At 35.3% G+C, this 23824-nt stretch overlaps 1 protein-coding gene across 3 annotated transcripts; it reads left to right on the top strand.

Moving 5' to 3' along the window:
* The first annotated feature begins 389 nt into the window (after positions 1–389).
* Positions 390–23554, top strand: LOC134845658 (serine/arginine repetitive matrix protein 2-like). 3 transcript variants are annotated; one of them, XM_063862679.1, is made up of 5 exons: positions 390–475; positions 10612–11735; positions 13246–14084; positions 18719–19243; positions 22023–23554. In XM_063862679.1, exons 2-5 carry the CDS (start codon positions 10629–10631, stop codon positions 23422–23424), a joined length of 3873 nt encoding a protein of 1290 aa, XP_063718749.1. In that variant the 5' UTR covers positions 390–475; positions 10612–10628; the 3' UTR covers positions 23425–23554. The 3 variants fall into 3 exon arrangements, with proteins under 3 accessions (XP_063718749.1, XP_063718750.1, XP_063718748.1); XM_063862680.1 differs by lacking the exon at positions 390–475 and adding an exon at positions 5922–6038 and having other exon boundaries at positions 10612–11354; XM_063862678.1 differs by lacking the exon at positions 390–475 and adding an exon at positions 5922–6038.
* Positions 23555–23824: the final 270 nt, after the last annotated feature.

Here is a 23824-nt window from a genome sequence, read left to right as displayed (position 1 = left end):
CTTGGCACAAATTTTGTTGTGGTAGCCTATTTAATTTTTCTAGTTTTTTTATCGCATGGTTAATATCGGGCCTATTTGATTTTTATCAACGCTTACAATAACTATTATCTTTGCTTTTCCTATTAAATTAAAAATTGTTAATTTTTCAGTATAGCTGGGAGCGAATTTGCTAAATGATTAGTTTTATCAGAAGAAATGCATATTTTTATTTTCAACACTTGCTGAAATTTCAGCAATCAAGGAATAAAAAAAACTGAAGGAAGTTGTATTGTATCGGTAGTTATCAAATAAGTATTTCCTTTTTTGCGGCTTTTTCAAGCAAAATGAAATGAAGCTTTTGCCTAGTTGGTGTTATTCCTGTATAGTTTGCCTTATTCATAATTCATATAAAAATTTACCACAGTTTGAATAGATTCTTTCTCGTGAATATTTAAATTTCTGCAAGAAAAACTTGGTCAAGCTGACGGATTTTATGGTAAGTTAAATTTATACAACCAATACCTTTGCTACTAAGAAATAACTATTCGCTTTTTGGCGTCGTAATTCAGCCAAATTTAACTTCTTTTTAATCCTAAACGTAAAAACTTCTAATTTAACTCGGAAAATCGAACTCGAAGGAAGCTAAAATCTTGTTTTAATGGCGAGAAAAACTAATTGGACCAACCAATGATTGATTGGACAATTTTATGCAGCATTAGTACAACAAATCAATATTGTGTTATTTTTAATTTAACAAAAACTAACAGGAAAAATCTTGCGTTCTACTTTTGCTAACAATCATAATATTGACCAATCAGCCCTGAAAGAAACAGTGCGCACGGATGTTTTGATGCGCAGAAATGTATGCTAAAATCTGGACCTGTTTGTCATATAACAGCGCTGAAGTATGGTTGTCCTTTGAATGTAATCGTGTTCTGAGTTTTTCATGTAGTTTGTTTAAAAATTAAATCGCAGTAGTACAAAGGTTAGGCAAGTGAAATTTAATGAATTTTTTAGTGAGAATCAGCCTTTTTCCCCAGCGTTGTATATTGTAAGATGTTAAGAAGAATATTTTCTGGAATCGAAAGGCTTGCATGTTCAATTTACGCAATTATCTTGTTTTTATTTTCATAATTTTGTACTTTTTTGGTCACCTTAATTTTTGTTTGTAGCAGAATTAAAGTTAAACTAATCTGGAAATTGTAGTAAACATCGATTAACATACCTCAAAATTTGGAATGTTTTGAAGCTACCGGCTAAATTTTAACTAACGCTTCATCTATCGACTGAACTGAAAGACAAAATTAGAAGAATATATTTATTTCAGAATATGTTTTTGCGGCATAGTGATAGGCGCATAATTCTAATTAATTGTATTGTTTTTTTTTGGGGGGGGGATGCTTTCACAGCAAGATCTTTTCTCAAAAGTAGTTGGGGTATACTAGCTATTTTACACCTTCAAAGCCAGATTATTCAAAGTTGGATTCGGCTAGCTTTTTTCAATTGAATTCATCTATCACGTGTCAAAATTTTAACTTTTTTTGATAAATGAAGCGAAAAGTTAAAAACTTGAAGAAAAAATAGTTCATTTGCTCGTTGAAATGAAAAAGTTGCAACTTCTATGTCCCGTAATGAAGCAATAAACAAAGAATATTTTTTGTGGAATATAAAAGATCTAGGTCTGAAATTACAATTTTGAATGAATTGAAACGTCATTAGACAATTAGAGCACATAAGAAAGATATGGCCATATGACTTGCCTTTTATTTGATTGCTTTCCTTTGTAAAAAAACTGAAGAGCGGTGAAGTGTCTAGTTTGACAACTCTTGCCGAGACTTAAAGTAAGATTTTTTACTTTTATGTCGTGTTTATCAAATTTTCGGTCATTTTTTTTGTATTAGCGTTAGTAAAAAACTTGCCAAGCATATGACATATTATTCTTGCAAATTGAGATCAAGAACCCTGAGAGGCGCCACAAGAAATTTATGTTAAAAGAAGCTGATATTGCCAGTGTCAACTTCTTTCCTATGATTCCCGAAATCAATAAACAAAGTTTGAAACACAATTTCATGTCTCTCACATTCTTCTTGACACAAATTGTCAGTCATGCAATTTAAACTTAAGAGCGGTAAAATCATATGAAAATTAGTCAGAAAGACAAGTAATTGACAAATTATAAATTTGATTTCTTTCAACTATATAGGTCCATTCTACGTTGCTGAAATAGAAACTACAGATAGGAACTATTTTAGTCTTTTTATCTGTCTTAAAACGCGTACAATCCACTTGGAAACTACAAAAAAATTTCCACTCAAACTGGTTTAACAAAAATTGGCAGGGTCATAGCTCTTTGTAGATCTCCGACTTTTTCTTTCTGATAATGCAATAAACGCTGTAGCAGCACGCAAACAAACTATGTCTCGGTCACGAAATTTCGACGAAGAAAAAACGAAGCTGCAATTTTCTGCTTCGTAAATCTGCCATTCTTCAACTATTACATTGCCTGAACTACATTTATGCATCAATATCCGAAAAGGACATTGCTTCGTGCCTAGTAAGGTTCGACTTTTCAAGATTCTAAGGAGCTACCTTACAAACAGATCTCAGAGAGTTCGCATCAATGGTATTTTGTCGGCTGTTCGCTTAGTGCTGAGTGGTGTTCCCCAAGGCTCACTGTTGGGTCCGATTCTGTTTTTGATTTTCATCAACGACCTCCCTGATAAAATATTTAATTCTGTTGCTTTTATCTTTGCTGACGACTTGAAAACTTTTTTCGACAAATCCCCCGATTTGTTCCATCTGTTTACCGCGGATCTTGATAGACTGAGTACTTGGTCTACTGAAAATCGGTTGCCTCTTAATATTTCAAAATGTTGTGTAATATATTTTAAGAATGGTTACCCCTGCGATATTACCTTCTGCAATACAACTCTCGACTTAGTCTCATCAGTGAACGATCTCGGACTACAAATCAACATCACTTTGTCGTGGACCGAGCACATAAAGAAAAAGTTAACTAAAGCAAATGCAACATTCTTCCTGATACGCCGCAGTGTGAGTCATCTTCTCTCCCCGCAGGTGAAGCTCCACTTGTACAAAACACTTCTCATGCCTATCATTTTATATGCTGGTCTCCAAACAAATCGGACTTGAAGCAACTAGAAACCTTCCAGAAACGAGTTGTCAGATGGATGCTCCCTTACACACCGTACCGTGAAGCAATCAGTTCCCTTGGCATCTTACCCATTGCGTACTTTGCCGTTTTAACTGGCTTTCTCGCTCTTTCAAAAGTTGTCAGTGGACTATATGACTGTGATCTCGCCAGTTGTTTTTCCTGCGCACCCAGTGGCTCACGACGCACAGCAACCCGTTTTTGGTATAGAACGCCATAGAGAGCCAACAGAATAGCTAACGTTATCGACATCAGAACCTTCTCGGCTGACATGAAGTATCGTCTACTCAAACTCATGTGGTCGTTTTTCCACAGTCACTTTGATGAACTCGGTCCATGTACCTGGACATTCTTGTGTTTTTGCTCCAATTGCAGAGATCGACACTCTGACCTCTCGGGACTCAATTGACTTGATTTATCTACGGGACTAACAGTCCCCTCATTTACGTTGTAAATGTAAATCCAATATAATAATAATAATTATAAATGGTGGTTAAGTCCGCCGTCAGCTCTTCCGTTTTGGCGGGGCGAGTGAGCGCCTTGTTTTGATACTTAAACGAGTCTTTTCTTTCTTCTAAATCTAAGATCTGTTTTCGACTTTGGTAATTGATCTGTTTTGGTACTTGATCTGTTTTCGACTTTTGTGATTGATCTGTTTTTGACTTTGGTAGTTGAATGCGCAGTCCTAATCAATAAATAGCACTGACTCATGTAAGTTGCGACATTGATGACAAGTTAGCACTTAACCCGAACCAGTACTTAATTGGATGGCCATTCATCTTTGCTCCCTTAGTTACATTCTACTCAATACCAAGCACCAAAAATAAAGCATTAAATTCTGCAAGCCTACAAAGGATTGATTAGACAGCTCTTGGAAACAACTAGCCGAATCAAGCTGAAGATCCTATAGAGAAAATTGACCTCATGTGGATCATAAAAGACTTCAAGCCTAGAAGCATCTGCCCATCGCTAAGGTTGTTAAAATGCGCATAGATCCTGATGGCATCGCGCGGTCATGCGTCATTCAAACTGTGTTAGAAAAACTCACTAGGCCCGCGGTGAAACTAGCCTTCGTCGAAACCAAAAACGACTTCGAGACAACACTGCCATTTCTATACCGAGCCCTACGCTCCGTTGTTTGTCCAATTTTTTGCCCTCCTCGAGTAGTTCATGACAAAAGATAAAAACAAAAGGGCGGTAAAATTGTATGAAAATTAAACAGTGTGAGCTTCAGAGAGTAGTGTATTTGTACGGATCTTCTTTTTTTCAACCAAGTTCGCAAATAAAAGCGTTTTCTTAGTTGGTGGCACTTAAGCTATAATCACCACATGTAGCATCGGAAATTTTATGGCTTCTGTGCTCGACTTCATTTGTTGATAGTTTTTGTCCAGTGGGATAGCTGAGTGGTTAGTTCGTGAGACTCATAATCTCCAGGTTGCCGATCGAATCCGAGATTTGCGAGAAACTAATTTGAGGCTTTTTTCGACTTTTTAGAGCTGCTTTTTGCCGTGTTCTCGCTAGTAAGTGCGAACAAGTGTAATGCAATCGAGATTTAATTTTTTTTCCGGAAACATCTTCTCTGATTAATCCGTGAGAAATTGAACTTGGTTTATTATTGAGTCTTAACAATTATCATGCACCTTCTAACTTGGTAGAGAGGTAATGCGTTGACTATAAAACCTTAGGTCCAGTGTAGGAGTCACAGCCGGACTTTTTCCGATTTGTATCAAAATTAATTTTCCGGGAAAATTGAGTTATAGGACTTTCATTGTTCTGCTTATGTTTTGTCGGCTTCGTTGCTACATTGCAAATTTTTGATGTGTTGTAAGCCATTTTCTTAGTTGCTAGTGTTGTTGATTTAATCCTAGAATTAAGAAAAAAAGAAAATAGTAAATTTATAAATTCTAGGATTAAATCAACAACACTAGCACCTAAAAAAAGGGCTTACAATACATCAAAAAAAAACTTGAAAAGGCTAGTAAATTTGTTAATTTTTGCTTAGAAGCATCATTCGGCCTTCATGGTTTTGACAGTGTTATTGAGCTAGTGTACTTATTTTGTGTCCTTCGAATGGCAAACGTTGATTTTAAAGAAGTTTAGTACTGTCGTGGTGTAACTCATCAAAATTTCAAAATTTTATGTCTTCATTTTTTCATGACAACAGTTTCTTATGGCAGTCTTTTTTGTTTTCGGCTCAATGGGCGTCTACCGACGTTTTGTTGGATCAGTGGCAGCTCGGTTATTACTAAAAGGTTTTTGTATGCAGTCAGTTGTGCTTCTAGCGTTTTTTTTAAATTTTGCTTTCAGTTTTTTGTAGGTAGTTTACGTCTCATTTTCTATTCGCTAGCTTTTAATTTTTTCACCAATTTTTGTAAATACTATTTTCAAAAATTACATTGAGTCGATTACTCAATTTTCAACTAAATATGTTGCAGTAAAATAGAGGAGATACATGTTCAGAGTTCCTGTAAATACATGTTAAGAGGTCCTTTTAGTGGAATTTCAATGATAATTGTAGTGTTGTTACCTTTTTTGTCAATTATGTAAGTTTTTCTCCAAGTTTGAGCATTATTTTAGAGCAAATGTTATCTGTCAAAATTCTGCTTGGAAAAATTCCCCACTGCGTTTTGAAGTTTTTTTAAAGGGGCTTGCAAACTCTGAAATACGGAGGTATGGTAAACAAATGGTGAATTAATTCCACTATAGACTAAAAGTTATTTGTCCTTGTAGATCTGCTCTTTTAAATATCAAAATGTTTTGCGATTCTGACCTCGCTCTGTGGAACGGTGAATACAGGCTGTTCTATTTCTTCCTTGCGCAAAATGTTAAATGGAAAATTGAAATCATACTTCAGGAACCGAAGGATGTTTCTCCAACAACCGCTAAGGTAAGGGCCAATATAATTTCACAACTACCAGCTAAATCATTTGTGTTGCACTCTTATTTGGAAATCTAAACCCTTAGAAAAAAGTTTTTGGGGTAATTTTCTTATAGGATGGGATCTAGAATTCAAAAAAAAAACAAGTTTCGTTGGCCTAAAATATAGACTTTGCTCGCTTTTCTCTTTCAATTCAAGTTTATGTATAGGTGCCAAATAAAAAAAGTTAGGGTCAGACGCCAAAACAATCATATTTTACAGTTGTAAAAGGTCATGAAATTTTTGACTTCTGAGTAGAGGGAATGGACGCCTTCATCCGTTAATCTGGCTCAGTGTAGTAAAGAAAGTAACCGAATATATACATTCGGGTGGGTTTATCAGACTAATTTTCGTGATCAAAGCAATAGTTTCTGACAGATATCGTTTATACCACAGTGAAGATATGGACTATTGTGGTTTTTTAAAAAAATTGTGTTTTGCAAAGTTATTTAGTTGAAAAAATAGCCAAAATAGCTTGATTACGTCATAAGCGTTTTATGTCTATTTATCCAAACTATTAATGATGATTTGTGTATTTTTATCCGTTTTCACCAAAAACAGCGTGATATTTAAAAGGCAGTTATAACAACCAACAATCTTGTTTGAGTGTCAGTGAGGGACGTGAAGTTGATGATTTAGGTCGTTTAGTTTGTTTTTTTTCTTGGAAATTCAAAAAATTGTTCACAATTAAATACAGTTTTAACACATTATTTTTTTCATTAAATAATTTAAAAGTTAACCTTGCTCTCTGATAACAAAACTACGCTCTCTTATAAGAAAAGTGTTTGTCTTGCAGTTTCAAAAATGGGTTCTGTAGATTTACCAGTGGAATAGAAAAATTTTCTTATACATTTTCCAATTGGGTGAGTTATATTGCACAAGCCAGCAAGCGAGCGTAATTTTGTATTACGAATCAGTTTTTTTCAACCCAACTTCTTAAATTATTGATAGTTTCGGTAGCACTTTTTCTGCATAGCATTAAGAATTTAGTATCATATGTTAGACACGGTTTATTGGTACATATTTCAAAGAGTGATCAGACTCACACATTCAGCGTGGTTTGTATATGAAACCTGTCCTGACCTTGAGCAGTTAAGTAACACTCTAATTAACGCAACACAAACATACTAGGTCACGTTAAGACACAACCGTCTATGCCGTACCACCATTTGTTACTTATTGCAAGCGTAAATTGAGAAGATAGGAGGATGTTGCACTCGTAGTCTCCAGGTCGGTGGTTTCATTTCGTCAGATAGCAAGTTTTATTTTTCAAAGCTTGTTTTTGCTTTTTCTCTCCTGATTTCTTTTTTTTGTGCTTTTTTGGAGCTACTGTTTGCCGTTTTCACATTTGGGTTCTCGAAGTGTAGCTCCGCCTTTGTGTCATAAAGTATCAAGCGTGCAAGGCTTTTGAAATTATCATTTTTGTTAATCATTTTTCAGGATAGTAATCCGGTTGATATACACCTGGTATAGCATATTCCAACCATAACTATTTCTGCAGAAAAATTTTAAGTTGTTTATAGAAATAGTTTTGTGTTCCGACCATTGAAAAAGGGGGAGTAAATCTGTATTCGGGTGTGTGAGTTTTTTCCTGTTCTACGCAAAATCAGGTAACCCAAAAAAAACCATCGGAAAGGATCGAGACTGATATTTGATTAAATTCTTTTCAGTTCTTATTCGAACGACATAAAAAAGTTTTCAATCAGCTGTCCCAGTGTTGAGAAAAACCGGCCTAAAAATCTGAGCTCAAGTTTAGTTTTGAGCGATCGAGTAACGTCCTAAATTTTAGGCTTTGAAAACTTGATTTCACTGAAGAGAAAATCGGTTTCGGAAGATTAATTTGGCGCTTGCCAATAATAGCTTACTTAAAAAAGTTAAGAAAGTAAGTTTTTTGCTCTGTATTGTTTGTATTTCATTTTTGTATTTCAAAACATGTGTTGTCGATTATGTCTAATACGCTAATTTTCTTTGAGTCGTTTGAGCAGTTCTATTGTTTTATCACGCGCTAAAAATGACCTTAACTTGAAAAAAATATATAAAAAAGAGAATTCTTTTGTAGTTTTTTTCTAGGAATGTCAGAACATTCAGTGCTAATTGCACAGCAACCTGCTATCCTTGTTTTTAATTTGCTTTTTTTTGCGTAGAGGAGGGTTTAAACTTTAGGGAGAATCTCAACCTATCCTAAATAATTACCCTTGCGATAAGCAAGGGTATTGCAATCGGGTACTAGATTTTTTTTTCCAATTAACAACTTTTTTATAAGGACTCCTTTCATATCTGCTGGACCGCTTTATCTTCTGATATGCTCAATTTCTTGAAAATTCAAATAAAACTACTATAGTTTAAGAAGTATTTAGGTAAAGCCCGTTTCAGGTTGTAATTACCTTTTCAAAAAATTTCTCATTTTTTTTGGTTTGTATTTTCGTCCTTTTCTCTGTCAATTCATGTTTCCGTTTCTTTTAAACGCCATTTTTTTAAAAAGTGATACGGTTTTTTTATTGGCTTACTTTCTAGAGCAAGTGTTTTTTTTCCATGTTTACACAAGCATAGCTTGAGTTATTGCATGAACTTTATTTTTTTTCCCCAACCCAAGTCGCAAATTTTGTTACGATGTAATTGTTGCGACAAAATGTGTTCATTTTGATCCAGCTATTAAGTATAGCCAATGCTAAGGATATTAACACAGACTAATATTTTACAAATAGCACTTTAGCTTCAAGATATCATGGATCTGTAGCGTAGAGGTATGGAAGGAGTCCTGCAGAAAAATAAGAGGGTTCAAACCTGGGCAGTGTCGGACGTTTTAAATGAATTTTGTTGTATACTAGTTAAAACGCGTCCGCTCTATAAATTGAGGCATGTAAGTTGGTAAGTTTTTTTTCATATTGACTGGTACTTACTGCTAATGCGTCATAATTTGCTTGCGTCACGAAGCAATCATGTAGACTCTTAATTGGCGTGAGTCACTTAAGAAATTTTGTAGACTCAAAGTTTTATTCATTCAGTTTTTCCCAGTAGCGTTATTGGTCATAGTTTTGCTTGTGTATGCGAAGTGCCACTTCGCCTCTGTGTAAACAATTTTTTATTACCTTTGAAAGCTCATTAATTTGTAAATTTACCAAGTCTGATTTTGGGTTTTTTGGTTCGTTTCTTTTTAAAATATTTAAACTTTCATTGCATAATTTTGAGAGCAAATGTTTTTGCATGCTTTTATGTTTTTCAGATTGGACGCGTAAAAATTTTAAAAACTTAATTAATTTTTTTTTGAGAAGAGTTTTGTTTTCGACTCAAACAGGTTTCGACCAGAAATTTGTTGACGCTTGTTAATTGATTTTCAATTCTTTTTTATTCTCTTTATGAGCTTCTTTCTATTCAACCATGAAGTTTTTGTAGCTGCATATTTTTCAACTTTTCAAGTTATTTTTTCAAGTAATTTTTTCAACCTATTTTCAGAAATTTCAAGTAAGTTTTTCAACTTCAGGTTTTAGAATTTTGCTTTAGATCGCAAGTGTTTCGAAGCTCCGCTTCGCCTCTGTGTTCAAAGTTTGCAGAACATAATACACTAGTTGCTTAAAAAGCCTAACTTTCTGGTTAATTATTGGAAATTTGCTGCTCGTGATATACACAATATCGCATCTTAACTTTTTGGAATTGTTTAAATGAGCTTGAAACACGAATTAAAAGGTTTCAATTTGATATAATATGGCTTGCACCAACTGGCTTTGTTTTTGGTACATGATTTTGCCTTAAAAAAGCGCCGATATCTAACATTACGTCGTATTATCAGTGTTTGGAACAATAGTTTTCAGTATAATTTCTCTCAAATTATGTACACAAAAATAAGAAATAGTTACGTTCGGCAGTCAAGACAATTCGCTAGTTAAACATTGTAAAATAGCGTATGATTTTTAATTGAAAACTTTACGTCAGGGTCTGCATTTTGCTGTGAAATATTTTTTGTTTATCTTGCTTGGGATTGAAGTTCAAGCATGCTGATGGAAATAAAAGGTTATTTTGAAATAGCTGGTAATCACAAAACTTCACACTTGGTAAATGGTAATCGATAAAAATTTATACCTTCTCCGAGGGGCGGATCTAGAATTTTCCCAAGGGGATTTTCTAGAGTTTTCCCAGAAGGAAATGGAACTTTTTTTACGTCGACCAAAGTGATTTTCCGAGCACTCCCAAAGCACTAAAAAGACCGTTTTGGACAAATTTTTTGAGTCACAAACGAATTTTTGATAAAAACAGGCCAAAAGGCGTTTGTAGGCTTTTTAGGACAATTTTGACCATAAAATTTCGTTTTTTGGGCTAGCGCTCCCCTCAAAATTAGTATATTTTGGCGACAAAGGCGCTTCTAGAAAATTTTTAGGGTCATCCAGTTAAAAGTTGAGGTCTTAAAATGGTACCAAGGGGGACCCATTGGTTGTCAGGAGGTCGAATTCTTGAGGGAGGGGGGAATAAAATGTGCTTTGCGTCAGTTACCCAGTTTTTAGTTTGGATCCATAGAACAGCCAGTGATCATCTTTTATTTTATTTACAGATACGAATGACATCTTGATGGCTCGAACTAAAAATCGAAAACTTTCGACAACAGCTGTCAAACAAGATGCTTCATCGTCTTCTGCTTCGTCCGTCAGCAAAAGTCCAACGTCACGAAAAAATTCATGGGAGCACCCAAATTTAGATGCGCTACCAAGTATCAAATTACCATGTACATGGACTAAGGCTTCAAAATTTGGGGATCCTGTTCATAGATTTTTGCCTTTCAAACTGCCTTTAGGTTCGAAGAAATTAGGGAAAATGAACAAAAATGATCAATTTGACTGGAAGCTTTTGTCAAAGAATCTTCGAGGTCGTTCAATTGACCTTGGACTGGTTATTGATTTGAGCTGTGAACCTTTGAATGAATATTCAGATCTGGAAAACTGCACTCTGGACATTCTTAAAATTGACGTATCTCTGTGTCCTTTGGCAAGCCGAGTATATGAAAAATTTTCTCACGCTGTGAACACGTTTTTGGAGGACGACAACAATTCTTTGAAATATATCGGAGTTTGCTGTTTGTCAGGCGTTGATATGTGCGGCCTTCTCATTTGCAAGTACCTTATATGCAACGATAGATGGATGCCAAACTATGCTATTTCGATGTTCAGTTCTGCTCGCAAGCACCAACTTAGCAACCCGAGTTATTTGGACCATCTGCGCAGCTTGAAACCTGGTATCCACGTCGTTTCAATTGGGACAAGTCAGGAATCTTCGACGAAAATGAACAATCTTAAAGATGTACGTAAGAGTCGCAATGATTGTGTTGTAACTGAAAATGCGGATAGCAAAAAAGAGTCTCCGGTGTCCAAGAATCAAAATAATTCTGTTATATCGAAAAGTATCGATGATTCACTTGCTTCCAAGAGTCGTAATGATTCTCTGTTGTCTAAGAAGAGTCGCATTGATTCTCTAGTATCTAAGAGTCGCAATGGTTCTCTAGTGTCTAAGAGTATCAATGATTCTCTGTTGTCTAAGAATCGCAATGGGTCTTTCGTGTCTCGAGATTGTGATAACGGCCATGACTCTGATTATACTATTAGCTCTGTATTTGGTCCAGTTAACAGGGTCAAAAAGTCAAGGTCGCCTCCATCGTCCTCTTCGGCCTCGAGTGTAGAAAGGGTAAAATAGTCTGTTAAAACCTAAAATGAGCCCTCGTTATTGTTGTTGTTGTGATGTCCTTTTCTGACCTTTGACTGGTCGGTTTTCTATCCTCTATTTTCGATTATATGTCTTTCACAAACTTTTTATAGAATTATTTTTAAAGACGAAAAAAACTAAAACTCCACGAAAAGCGAAATTAAATTTTCTTCACTGTTTTAAGCTTTCTCCAAATGTTTCGTTGGAAACTAGGATCAATGAAACCATGTTGCAATGTGTGTTAAGAATTAATCAATTCTAGTTTTAGAGATTCATTGGGTGAGCTAACACATGGTTTCATTTAAATGACTAATAGTATAGAAGAAACAACAAATAAGTTCCAACTTACATTCAACCAATATATCATCGCATAGAAAAGATGAAGTTTAAGCTGTTTTTGAGGGAAATGAAAATTACCATATATTACTTTCTTATGATTTGATTTCATCGTAACAAGTACCGCAAATTTATCGCTAGTTTTACGAAACTGAGTAAATCGAGACATCGGTGATTGATTGAACGAACGATGCAGATAAAGGTAAACAAGCTTGTAACAAATAACAGATTAAATTTTACCCTTTGAACTATCGCTGCAGTTTCTTCAAGTATTCGTCCCTTCTTTTGCCTTATATTCGTAGTATGTTGTTACCTGCCTTCATTTTTCTAAAAAGCTCATTGTTCCGACTGAGGAAAAAATAAACAACGCATTTTTCCCGTCTCAATAATGGGTGTTTTGCAAATAAGACGACAGCTGTTCAAGTGTCCATATGTTTTGTGATTCCAAGAATACAATTAGATAAAAAGCATGGATTTTAAACTTTTTAATGATTCCAATACCCTACTCTCAAACTGGAAAAATAAGCTCGTGGTTTTGTCCAAAAATAGTGAAGTATGCGAGACTTCTAACTTAGGGAAGATCTCCCACGACGAGAAACTCTAAATTAAGGAGAAGAGTTTTGAACCTTTCACCCTAAAACAACCAGGTCGTACTCGATACAAACTTAAACCTGACAAACTTAATCCCATGCCAATTTTCTCTATTCTAATGATCGACAGAATAGTCTAATTTTGTTGAACTGAAAAAACTACCGTGCGGCATCTAATAACCGATTAGTCATAAGAGCGATCTCAAAAATTCATCCTCATCATCCCCCAAGTTGTTTAAGGGGAAATATTAACTAGGTTTTTGTTTGGACTTTTGAGCCGATCAGAAGTGATCTTACGTGGAGCTCCACGTAAAATTTATTACCAAGGTGAGAGTTTTTGACTTGGTCTATTGGTGGAGGTGTCTATTGGTATGTTGGTAAAGTTGGCATGGCATGGATAACTTTTTGGTGCAAATTGAACATGTATCCAAGGAACACATAAAATTTTATCGTTTTTTTATAATGCTTGTATAATGCTAAATTTGTTTCAAGTCGGAACAATCTGAGTAACTAGTGATGCGGAAATCCGAATCGCCATCTAAATTTAATCGGTTCTTTTGTCACAGGACGACAAAAGCTCCTCTCGTCCTCGGGAGAAGACTGATGATGGATCAACATCGCGTAGTTCTACCAGCAGATCGCCAGTAGCGCGCAAAGGCAAGGAAACTAAAGTATTACCGTTGCCTGAAGATTTGGACACAATCTCGAGTGAAACTGACGCGAGTGATCCGTTTTCAGATAACGAAAAAGGGAAACTGAACTCAAAAACTCCACGAAAGAAGCGAGAAGTATCGAAACAATCGGACAGCTCCAAGGCGTCAAGCTACAGGAGAATCCAAGTACCAGCTAAGGAATTCAAAGGTCCTCGACAACCGATCGTCAAAAAACCAATTGTTCCAAAAGATCCGAGCACTTCAAGATCCAGATCCAGAAGTTCAAAAAGCAGGTCAGTATCGAAGGACTCAACTCGCTCTATTTCTCCGAAACAGTCCAAACTGCCAAAGTCAAAAGTAAGTGATATCTCCCAGGAATCCAATCTTTCTTTCTCGCCTAAAGTTAAGCGAGTCATTAAAAAGGAGGCAGCACGTTTGAACAGTGTTTCACCGAATATAAAGCGATTTATTTCCAAAAAACAGAATCGGTCAAGAAATTCAAGCCAATCTTCAAAAAGTTCAACTCAATCCAAGTCTTCTGTGAGAAGTCGTAAAGCGACATCTGCTACAAAAAGCCAACGGGGCTCGAGTTTGAGTACAGCTGCAACATCGGAATCTAGATCGCCAATTCGCGCCAAGAATAAGGTCATCACGAGGAGATGTCCCAGGCAGATTAAAGAAAGAGAAAGAGACTCTTCAGAATCTATAAGCCGTAATCGAAAGCCACCTTCTACAATGTTCGTATCAGACAGGTGTGTAATTCCAGAAAAATTTTTGAAGTAGTTTTTAAGCGTTTTTTTTTACTGTGGTCTAGTTAACATAAGCGGCCTAAGAGTATATATTTCTTATCTTATTCGTTAAGAGTTAGATCCGTTTGTTTGTTTTTACACATGCATAGCTTGTGTTCAGTATGAACTTTCTTTTTTTTTTCCAACCCAAAACGCAAATATTGTTGCGATGTAATTGTTGCGACAAAATGTGTTCATTTTGAAAGTGTTTATTTTGATCCAGCTGTTAAGTACAGCCAATGCTAAAGATGGGGCCTAGAAAATTAGACGATAAGCAAATTAGACGGATGCTACAAAAACGAAATTAGACGGAATTTCTTTTTTACATCTGTCATTTTAGACGAAAAAGCTATGAAAAGGAACAGGTCAACAAACTTTTTTCTTAAGATTCAAGTTTCACAAATACAAAAAGAACATAAAATGTCAAAACCTATCATAACAATTAGTTTAAATGAACAAAAATTGTCAAATCCGACTATTACAAGAGAGTTTGAATTGAATAAATTATGCATGATTGATTTGTAAAAAAAAATGTAGTAAAAATTTGAAAAATTTAACTGTTAACTACAAACAGTTGTATTTTTCTCGCGCAATTTGTCTGCAAACAATTTTAATCTCTTTCACTTTCGTCTATTTTCTCACAATTGCAGTTTTGCAAAATCGTCTATATTACTTTCAAGTACCTCCGTCTAATTTGCTTATCGTCTAATTTCTCAACCCCCGCTAAAGATATCAACACAGACTATTATAATACAAATAGCACCTTAGCTTTAAGGTGTCATGGATCTGTAGCGTAGCGGTAGGGAAGGAGACCAGTAACAAAATAAAAGGGTTCGAACCTGGGCGGTGTCAGATGTTTTAAATGAACTTTTTCGTATACTAGTTAAAATGCGTCCGCTCTATAAATTCAGGCATGTTAGTTGGTAATTTTTTTTTTTCAAATTGACTGGTACTGCTAATGCTTCATAATTGGCTTGCGTCACTTAGCAATTATGTAGACTTATAATTGGCGTGCGTCACTAAAGAAATTTTGTACACTCAAAGTTTTATTTATTCAGCTTTTCCCAGTAGCGTTATCGGTCATAATTTTGCTTGTGAATGCGAAGTGCAACTTTGCCTCTGTGTTACCAATGTTTTATTACCTTTGAAAGTTTCTTAGTTTGTAAATTTACCAAGTCTGATATTGTTTTTTTTTGTTTCGTTTCTTTTAAAAAATTTTTAAACAGTTGGTAACGGCTCTGAACTTTTCTTGCATAATTTTGAGGGCAAATATTTTAACATGCTTTTATGTTTTTTTTTTCAGATTGGATTTGAAAGATTTTTCAAACTTATAAAAGTTTTTTTTTGATAAGAGTTTTGTTTTCGACTCAAACAGGTTTCGACCAGAAATTTGTTGACGCTTGTTGATTGATTTTATTCTCCTAATGATTTTCTTTCTTTACAAACATGAAGTTTTTGTAGCTGCATATTTTTTCAGTTTTACAAGTTTGACTTTTCTCTTTAGAGCCTTGATTTTTCCTGTAGCTTAAGTTCGAATTAACTTGCTGAAAGGAACGCAATTACGGTCTCCAATAACCTGCGAAGAAATGCGAATGACTTTAAGTTTTGAATTTCAGAAGTTCAGAATTTCCAGCAAAACATAAAAAGTAACTGTTGATGCAGTTTTTCCAAATTTGGTTACTTTTCTGAAAAATTTCAACATCGAAAGATTCACAAAACCAAAGAGCTTTAAAGTGATTTTTTTCTCAAAAAATTCAAAGTTCAAACTTGTTTTCAATTAGGTCAATCTTTTCGCGGTTTTTTTGACATTTTTTAAACTGTTGTGGCGGTTTTAAAATTTAAGTTTAGGGAGATATTTTTTTTCGTCTGTAATGAGAGATGTTTTTAATGATTTTTGAAGCTGATTATGTAGATATATTGAGCCTATATGAACTAAGATTAGCAATCATTTTGCCTGAATTTGGGAACAGAATCGCTTGTCACTTCAGGCGAAATTGTTCATCTTGTTAAGAGGCGATGAACGTAGTTCAGGCTCTTATATAGGTAGGTCGCGATGATTTTTTCTCAAAAATATTCAATTTGTTCAGGCTCTAATTTACTAATTTACTTTTTGTTGCGGTTTGAGTTGTTAGTTCTTTTTAAGTTCAGTTCTTTTCCTTTGTTAAAAAAAAGGCAAATTCAACTATTGAAGCGAAAGTGTAAAGTTCACAAAAAACGTGATAAAGTTCGAAAATGGATTTTAATAATCAGATTTCTCAGCGAAATAAAAAATTTACCTATTGATCTAGTTTTCTCAAATTGGATTAATTTTATCAAAAAAAGTATCAAACATAAATTATACTTGATTTTTTAAGAGATTTAGTGCCATATATTTTTTTCTTAGAAGTTCGAGTTTTGAGATTTTTTCAAAAAAAACAAGTCAGTTTTTCTGTTTACGTGCGTTCATTAATTATTTTGATCAAATTGATTCATAGTTATCAAATTGATTCATAGGTTTTTTCAGCTTAACCTCTTGTTAAACAAAATCACTTGAATCATGACAACATGTCTTTTTTCGGCCCAACTCGCGTCTGCTCAATTATTGTCGTCTTATTTATTGTTGCGTAATTTTTTTTTCGGTGCTAATTCAGCAATGTTATTGTTTTAAAAGGCATTTTTTGCTCAAAGCAAACTTGGGCAAATCAAATGAAACGTATCAAAATCAAGGTAGTACTGAAATAATGGTATGAAAATAATGAAACGTAAAAAATAAAAAAGTTTTTTCATAGGTCTTTCCCATTTTTCGTAGTTCTTTCCCAGTAAAGCCCGCTAGTAAAATATAGCGCCCCCAGCAGAGAAATCAGGTAAAAATAATTTAAATGAACAGTGAAATAGCCTTGAACGTTTTTTACACGTGCGATAAGCAAGGGTATTTTAATCGGGTACTAGACTTTTTCCCGTAAGCAACTTTGTCCACAGGATCTTCATTTCTAAAGGATCTTCACTTCTACAGGATCTTTCATCTTTAAAATTTAAATACAAGTACTTTCACTTAAGTAGTAATTAGTTCAAGCCCGTTTCAGGTTGTAATTATCTTTTCAAAAGATTTTCTTATTTTTTCTGGTTCGTGGTTTTCGTCCTAGTTTCCGTCGGTTCATTTTCTGTTTTTAATGGATATTTTTTATCTGGTAGGGTTTTTATTGGTTCATTTTTACAGCATGGCTTTTTGTTCCATTTTCAGCAGTTTTTACTATGAAGTGAAGTTAAATTTGTGAAGTTACCATGTCTGATTTTGAGTTTTTTTTTAAATTTTTTTTTCATTTTTTTTAAATGTTTTAACTGTTTATGTTATAGAGACTTTGTCAACTTATTTTGCGTAATTTTGAGGGCAAAATATATCCGTTTGGGTTTCAATTGGATGGGTCGTAAACGCTTAATTTTTATTAAAGTTTTTATGACAACGGTTTTGTTTTCGGCTCAACAGGTTTCGGCCCAAAGTTTCTCGTCTTTGTTGCCGCTCGGTAAATGCTTTCTACCTTTTAAGGGCTGTTAATGAACTTCATCCGATACAAATATGAATTTTTTGTTGCGGTAATTTTTCAACGTTTGTCAAGTTTTTTTTTCAAGTATTTTTTTTCCAACGTCATTTTTTCAGATTTTTTTTACTTCCGTCTTTTTTTCATTCAATATTCTGTACCGCAATGTGTGATTTGCACAGCAAGTGTTGCGATGATCTGCTTCGTCTTTGTGTTGTTCATTTTTGACTTATAGCTCTATGTAGCGCTCGATTCAGTATTAACAAAATAAGAATGCTCTTGACAATCAGAGCACATCAATTGTTTTATAGTCAATTAAAAAAGTTGGGGGGGGGGGGCTATGTTTTTGCCCCCAATCTGGAAGGGTTTTAATGGGAAGACCCTTTTTTCGACCTAACGGCTTTCGTCTCACTTTATGTCTGCTATTTTGCCATGCCATGTTAGTGTATCACAGTTGATGCAAAGCTCGCTTAGCCTCTGTGTAGAAGCTTATATCTTTTGGACTCAAACAGGCTTGAATCACTCTTGCTGTAAATTAATCTAAAGAACACAAATGAAATGACTTAATTATGGTATTTCGAACCTATGTCACGCTCTAGAGGTGTTAATAGAGTGTCTGAAGTCCCCAAAAAACCAGCCTAAGCCATAGATGCTTCCTACTATTCGTACTATTCCTACAGAATATAGAGTATACAGAAATACAGTCAATGAATACTGCAACTCCTTACCCCTCATGAATTGAGCAATCCCTTAACCCACTTTTCGGAAAACTTAGCGATATATAATTCACAACTGACTATCACAGCAAAAATGTTTATGAAATTTGAGTGCGGTTCATGCTATAATGAGAGTAATATGACATGAAATATTTTGAATATAAAATTAGAACGAACAACGAATTTTGAAAAATGCTTATTTCATTTTTAAAAGCCCCGTTCAATTGAGCCCTGCAGCCCGTTACTGTTTTTATTAGAATCGTGCTCGTGAGTTTTTTTTTCTGACCATGTAAAATAATCGAAAAATAAATGATGCTCTATTATAGCCTTTCATGTAATTACGTTGGAGGGCCTTCTTGTTTTGTAGATTTAAAGTCATTGACGAAAACATGAAAATGCAGGAGCGAAAATTACAAACTGTGCTCAAACAAGAAGCAAGAGTCAAATCGAAGTCACCGATAGATGAAGAAACAGCAAAAGTCATGCGCTACACGGATCCAAAGCATTTGAAACGATTAAAATCTCCTGAAAAATCAACAAGACGAAGTTCAAAAAGTAGAGACGAAAAAAACATTAAAACCACGCAGAAACGTGACCGAACTCCACCCAAGCGTGAAAGCTCTTCAAGTGTCGACAGACGTGCAAGTTCGAGTCTGAACTCAAGTAGGAAACGGGATGGCTTGACAAGTCACAAGAGCAGATCTCCAGTGCGGAAAAGGAGGAAAAGTAATTCACACTCGGAAGCAGAAGTTTTGTCTAAGGAGGCGGACAGAATAAAGAGGGAGTTGAAGTCGATATCCTATGAGGAGAGTGATGCTGAGAGACGAAGAAGAAAAGATATTCGAAGAAGTTCAAAAACGAGGACACCCTCCAAGTCTCATGCTCAGAAAAGGTAAAAGTTAATTTTTAATTCGAAAGCAACGATGAATCAATCGCATATTTAGAGCTAAATTACTTTATCAGGTTAATTGAAACCTGAATCTTCTTTTTCTAAAATCGGGTTTATTTAAGTCAAATAGTGATGAAAAGCGAAATTGCTTCCAATTTTGTCAATTAGGATCAACTCGGCATTCACCGAAGTGGTAAATATTTAAGTGGCTGTGAATTGGAATTTCGAAGCAAGCTAAGCAAATTTCATGTAAGTTAATTGGTAGTCGAAATCTCAGTTTGATCTATTGGGTTGTCAGCTTGATCTCAGAATTAATATATTGGAGAAGAAAAATAATGCACCTAGATAAAAAAAATATCAACGGAAAATCTTGAAAAAAAATCATAATTCAAACTGGCAACTATAATCCTAGTTTTGCGCTCTTTTTCTTCCCTCCATCTCATCTGCGAGTTTTTAAAAATGGTTATTTAGTTAGCATTGTTCGATTGCGACAAAAATTGGCGTGCCAACAGTAGGACACGACAAACATACGTGGCCTTCATGTTTAGCTTTATAAAACCCCTCGTTGCACCATAAAATTGATGCTTATGTGAACTGGAGGAAAAGGGACTTATTTTTCCCTCAGATATGTATTCACCATTTATATACTGGACGAAATTGAAAATCGCAACAGCAGAGGCTCGAAAAACCGAAAATTTTCCAAGTTTTATTTCTTTGGGTCTTTGCAAGTTCCATTGACTCGTTCTGATAGATAACAACAGAATGTGATTAATTGCCTAAAAATTGCCTGTGGGCCTTTGTTTTCAAGGCTCTGACTGGAAACTCAGCTCTCAATTTTTTGAAATTATTTGATAACGAGCATAAAAAAGTCATGTTATAATATTTAACAAAATCTAATTCAAATTTTTGCCCATCTACTGAACTGATATAATCGCGTTGGAAAATTCCAAATTTATCTTATAAGAAGTAAACTCTATATGTTCATTTTGTTTTCAATTAGGTCCCGCAGTTTTTAGTTACGGAATGAAAGCTATCATGCTCAAAAGATTTTCAATCTGTGGTTTCCAATTTGTGCTGGAGAAAGAGTAAAGGCAAATAGATAGTTTGAAAGCAAAAGGGAACAAGATTAGCCGGTTGCAGTGCAAGCAGCACAGAAAGTTCCGACCACGAAAAAAAAACACATTTTGTCGCACATGTTTTTGTTCGTCCGGCTATGAGTCGATCTGAACGAAAGCCTAGAAAATAGGTACATTCAATATAAAAGAGAATTACGCATATTTGACTTTTGGCTTGATCGCAAAGTTAATCGATAAACAAAAATAGTCATTAAAATTCATAACAGTCTATTTTCTTTCTTTTTTTTCAATTTTGTCTTTTTCAAAGCTTTTTGTTGTCGAGAATACGCTACAAAGCTAAACTTCCTGGAGTTAAAGTTTAAGTCTTAAGTTAGTATTATAGACCTGCTCGCGCGCTTTAGTCACTCGAATTTAATCAAAAACTCCAAACCGTTTTTTTTTCTGCACTGAGGAATTTTTTGGGTATTTTCTTAAAACAGTTCAAATCACGACCGCAAGGATTTTTATATGATATACCACTCGACCCAATCCGATGATTATTTTTGGTACCTGATTTTGCGTGGAAAACAACAAAGAGAAGAAAAACACTAAAACACATCCGAATACAAAGTCAAAGTTTTTCGACATTTTCAATAGTCGGAACATTATTGCTTTAATTGAACCTAGTTGAAAGCATCAACGAGCTTCTTAGTTTATTCTCAGATGTGTTGGACTTGATGTAGTTTTTATGACAGTTAGCACATCAAACTGAAAACATTGTTTTACTCCTAAAAAATCTCTTTCATTAAAACTGCTCCTCAAAATTTTATTCTTTATTCATCCGGTTTTTTTTATACCACCAAGTTTATGACAGTAATGTCGCAAATTTTGTATGCTGATTTTGTAAAGATCTGATAAACACAATAGGCCAGCTTTACTGTTTAAAAGGATAGGTTTTTTTTAAATTTCAAAATCTCACGCTCATTTTCGTTACGTCCGAAAAGGCTCAATTTTATTAAAAGGGTAGAAAAATTATTAAAACATGACAAGTTGAAAATCCGGTGTTTTTGTGCGTAGTTTTTGGTCAAAAACCTTATCGAAAACGTCCAATTATTTTGCATATTTATTGGTGCGAATGACCCCAACAAAATTTTAACCGTTATCATGTTGCCTAAATTAATCCAATCCAACTTGAGAAAATCTATTCAAAAATCAAGATTTTGTTTGAGAGTCAATGAACGTCGTTCAGACTTTTAAACAGGCCATGACGATTTTGTTCCAGGAATAGTCTTAAATTTAGTTCAGGCTCAAATTTACTTTTTCGAGGTTTGACTTTTGGTTTGTTTTCAAGTTCAGTTCATTCCTTTGTTAAAAGGAAGGCAAACTATCGAACAGCAAAATCAAAGGTCGCGAAAACATGAGCGACTTCTAGTTTAGAAAAAGGAATATAATTTTGAGATTTTCCAGCAGAATAAAATTTTTTCCTTGTAATCAAGTTTCTCAAATCGAGTTGATTTTATCAAAAAAATGCGAATCATAATTTTTCAGTTTTCTTGCGTTCATTGACTCCTTTCCAAGTGTCTGTTGGCTGTTTTTTTCCGTGAAAAAATAAATTTGCAATGTTAATTTTTGTCTGAGATTTTGCATATTTATGCGAAGGGCTCGCTCGTCTCTCAGTTTATTTAAGATAATAATCTTTTGTTTGGCTAAAGTTTTTTTAGTTTTAGCTCGAAAGATTCGCCGAAAAGCAGAAGGCGTTCACCTCGAGATAACAGAGCTAATGATCGCAGACGGTCGAATTCGAGAACAAAAAATGTCTCACGTAATAAATCGGAAACTCCTCACTCCAGCAGATTCAGGAGAAGGCGCAACTCATCACCTGATCGCTCTAGTCGAATAAGTTCGAATACAAGGCATCGTTCGCCTCCTCGTCGATCAATATCTAAAACGCGTCCTGTAACTAGAAAACGATCGCTGTCATCAGATAGACGCACGAGACGAAAGCTTCGATCTCACTCTCGTTCGAGATCAAGAGATAGGCGTACTGATACCCGTAATGCCAAGCCAAAAGCGCCTGTGAAAAACGACCGGGAAGAGGAACAAAGGTCAACTAAAAACTTTATGAGAGAACTTGTTGGTCAGATTCAGAACAATACACTAGATGTCGATCACCGTCCTTCAGCTGCTGCTCAAAAACAAGGCAACACGCTGTCCCTAGATTTAAACGAGTATAAGAGCCGAATCTTGGGCGTGATGGCCGATGATAACCAGGAAACAACGGAGCACGAGACAGAAGAAGCAGGAAGCCACCCAACGACAATCAATGTGACTGGTCATGCTGCGATGCCATACGCGTGTCAAACAACAGTTGCACCGCTGAACCCAATAGTCGTTCACTCATTTCCAAAATATTCCACTTTCGAATCACCTGTGAATCCTTTGATGGCTACAAGCAGTGTAAAACCAGAGCAGGAGATAGTAAGCAATGGCAATACCGAAACCACGGAAGAAGGAGAAACAAAGGAAAAGACCGAAGATGGCGACAACAAAGACGGCGAAGGAGAAAAACATGACGATTCCTCAGTAGACCAGTCACGTTCAGAATCAAGTCCAAAGAATCCAAATTACAAACCGCGTTTCACACCTGAGACGCAGCTCATATCGAAAGCTTTACGACATTTCAGTCCAAAATTACGAGGCGTGAGACCTGTTTTAGATGGATCATTCACTCCTTTAGTCAGGCCACCGCCATTAGCCAGAGCCAGACCACCGATGCAGCCTCCATTGCAGCCTCTGCATATGCAACAACAAATGCCCAATCAGATGCAAATGCCTCCAAGGGGTCCCAATTTTATGGGTAGACCTCACATGATGGGGCCTCCAGTCGGAGATTACAGAATGGCTTTCCGAGGTCCTCAGAATTACGTTCGAGGCGTACCTGTAAACATGCCTATAAGACCCCTGTCACAACAGCCTTTTGCTCCAAGACATTCGATGCAACCACATGGCATGCTGTATCGTCCAGACATGAATGGTTACCATGAAGGAGTGCGACCGCCTAATGGTATGATGCCACCTCGACCAAGGCTTCCGCCTCCAGATAGCAATCTAAACATGACCATGCTCTGATGATTGAAGCAGAGAATCAATTTTCATCTCAAACTAAAAACTATATCAAATTTCAATCCCGTAAACTATTTATGCTGTTTTCTCAATGTTGTTAATATAATTCACGTTGTTTAATAAATTGATATGAATAAGTTAGACTATCAAATATCTGTTTTTTTTTTCAAATTATGAAGTTGCGACGAAACCAGAAGCAAATTATGAAACAAGAACAAGTTTGCATCTGTCGACTTGCAGTTTAAAATTTCACCATCTTGACCATCGCAGAAATAGTTTTTGATTTTCAAGTCATTAATGCCTTTTTTGGATTACCTTATTTTTGTTTTCGCTAACTGTACAGGATTACGATGGGCATCAAACGACTGAGCTTTTGACAAAGATAGGGATAGACTCAATTCAGGAA

Source organism: Symsagittifera roscoffensis, chromosome 5 (assembly GCF_963678635.1).
Source record: "Symsagittifera roscoffensis chromosome 5, txSymRosc1.1, whole genome shotgun sequence".
Lineage (NCBI taxonomy): Eukaryota > Metazoa > Xenacoelomorpha > Acoela > Convolutidae > Symsagittifera > Symsagittifera roscoffensis.
The sequence above is the reverse complement of the archived record's forward strand: the minus strand, read 5'-3'. Positions and strand labels throughout refer to the sequence as shown.

Bases quoted from the DNA above. Each gene is read 5' to 3' on its own strand.
- LOC134845658 (XM_063862679.1), top strand. From the start codon at position 10,629: ATGGCTCGAACTAAAAATCGAAAACTTTCGACAACAGCTGTCAAACAA. The intron at 11,736-13,245 runs GTAAAATAGTCT...CTTTTGTCACAG, and splicing joins CGGCCTCGAGTGTAGAAAGG to GACGACAAAAGCTCCTCTCG. The intron at 14,085-18,718 runs GTGTGTAATTCC...CTTGTTTTGTAG, and splicing joins ACAATGTTCGTATCAGACAG to ATTTAAAGTCATTGACGAAA.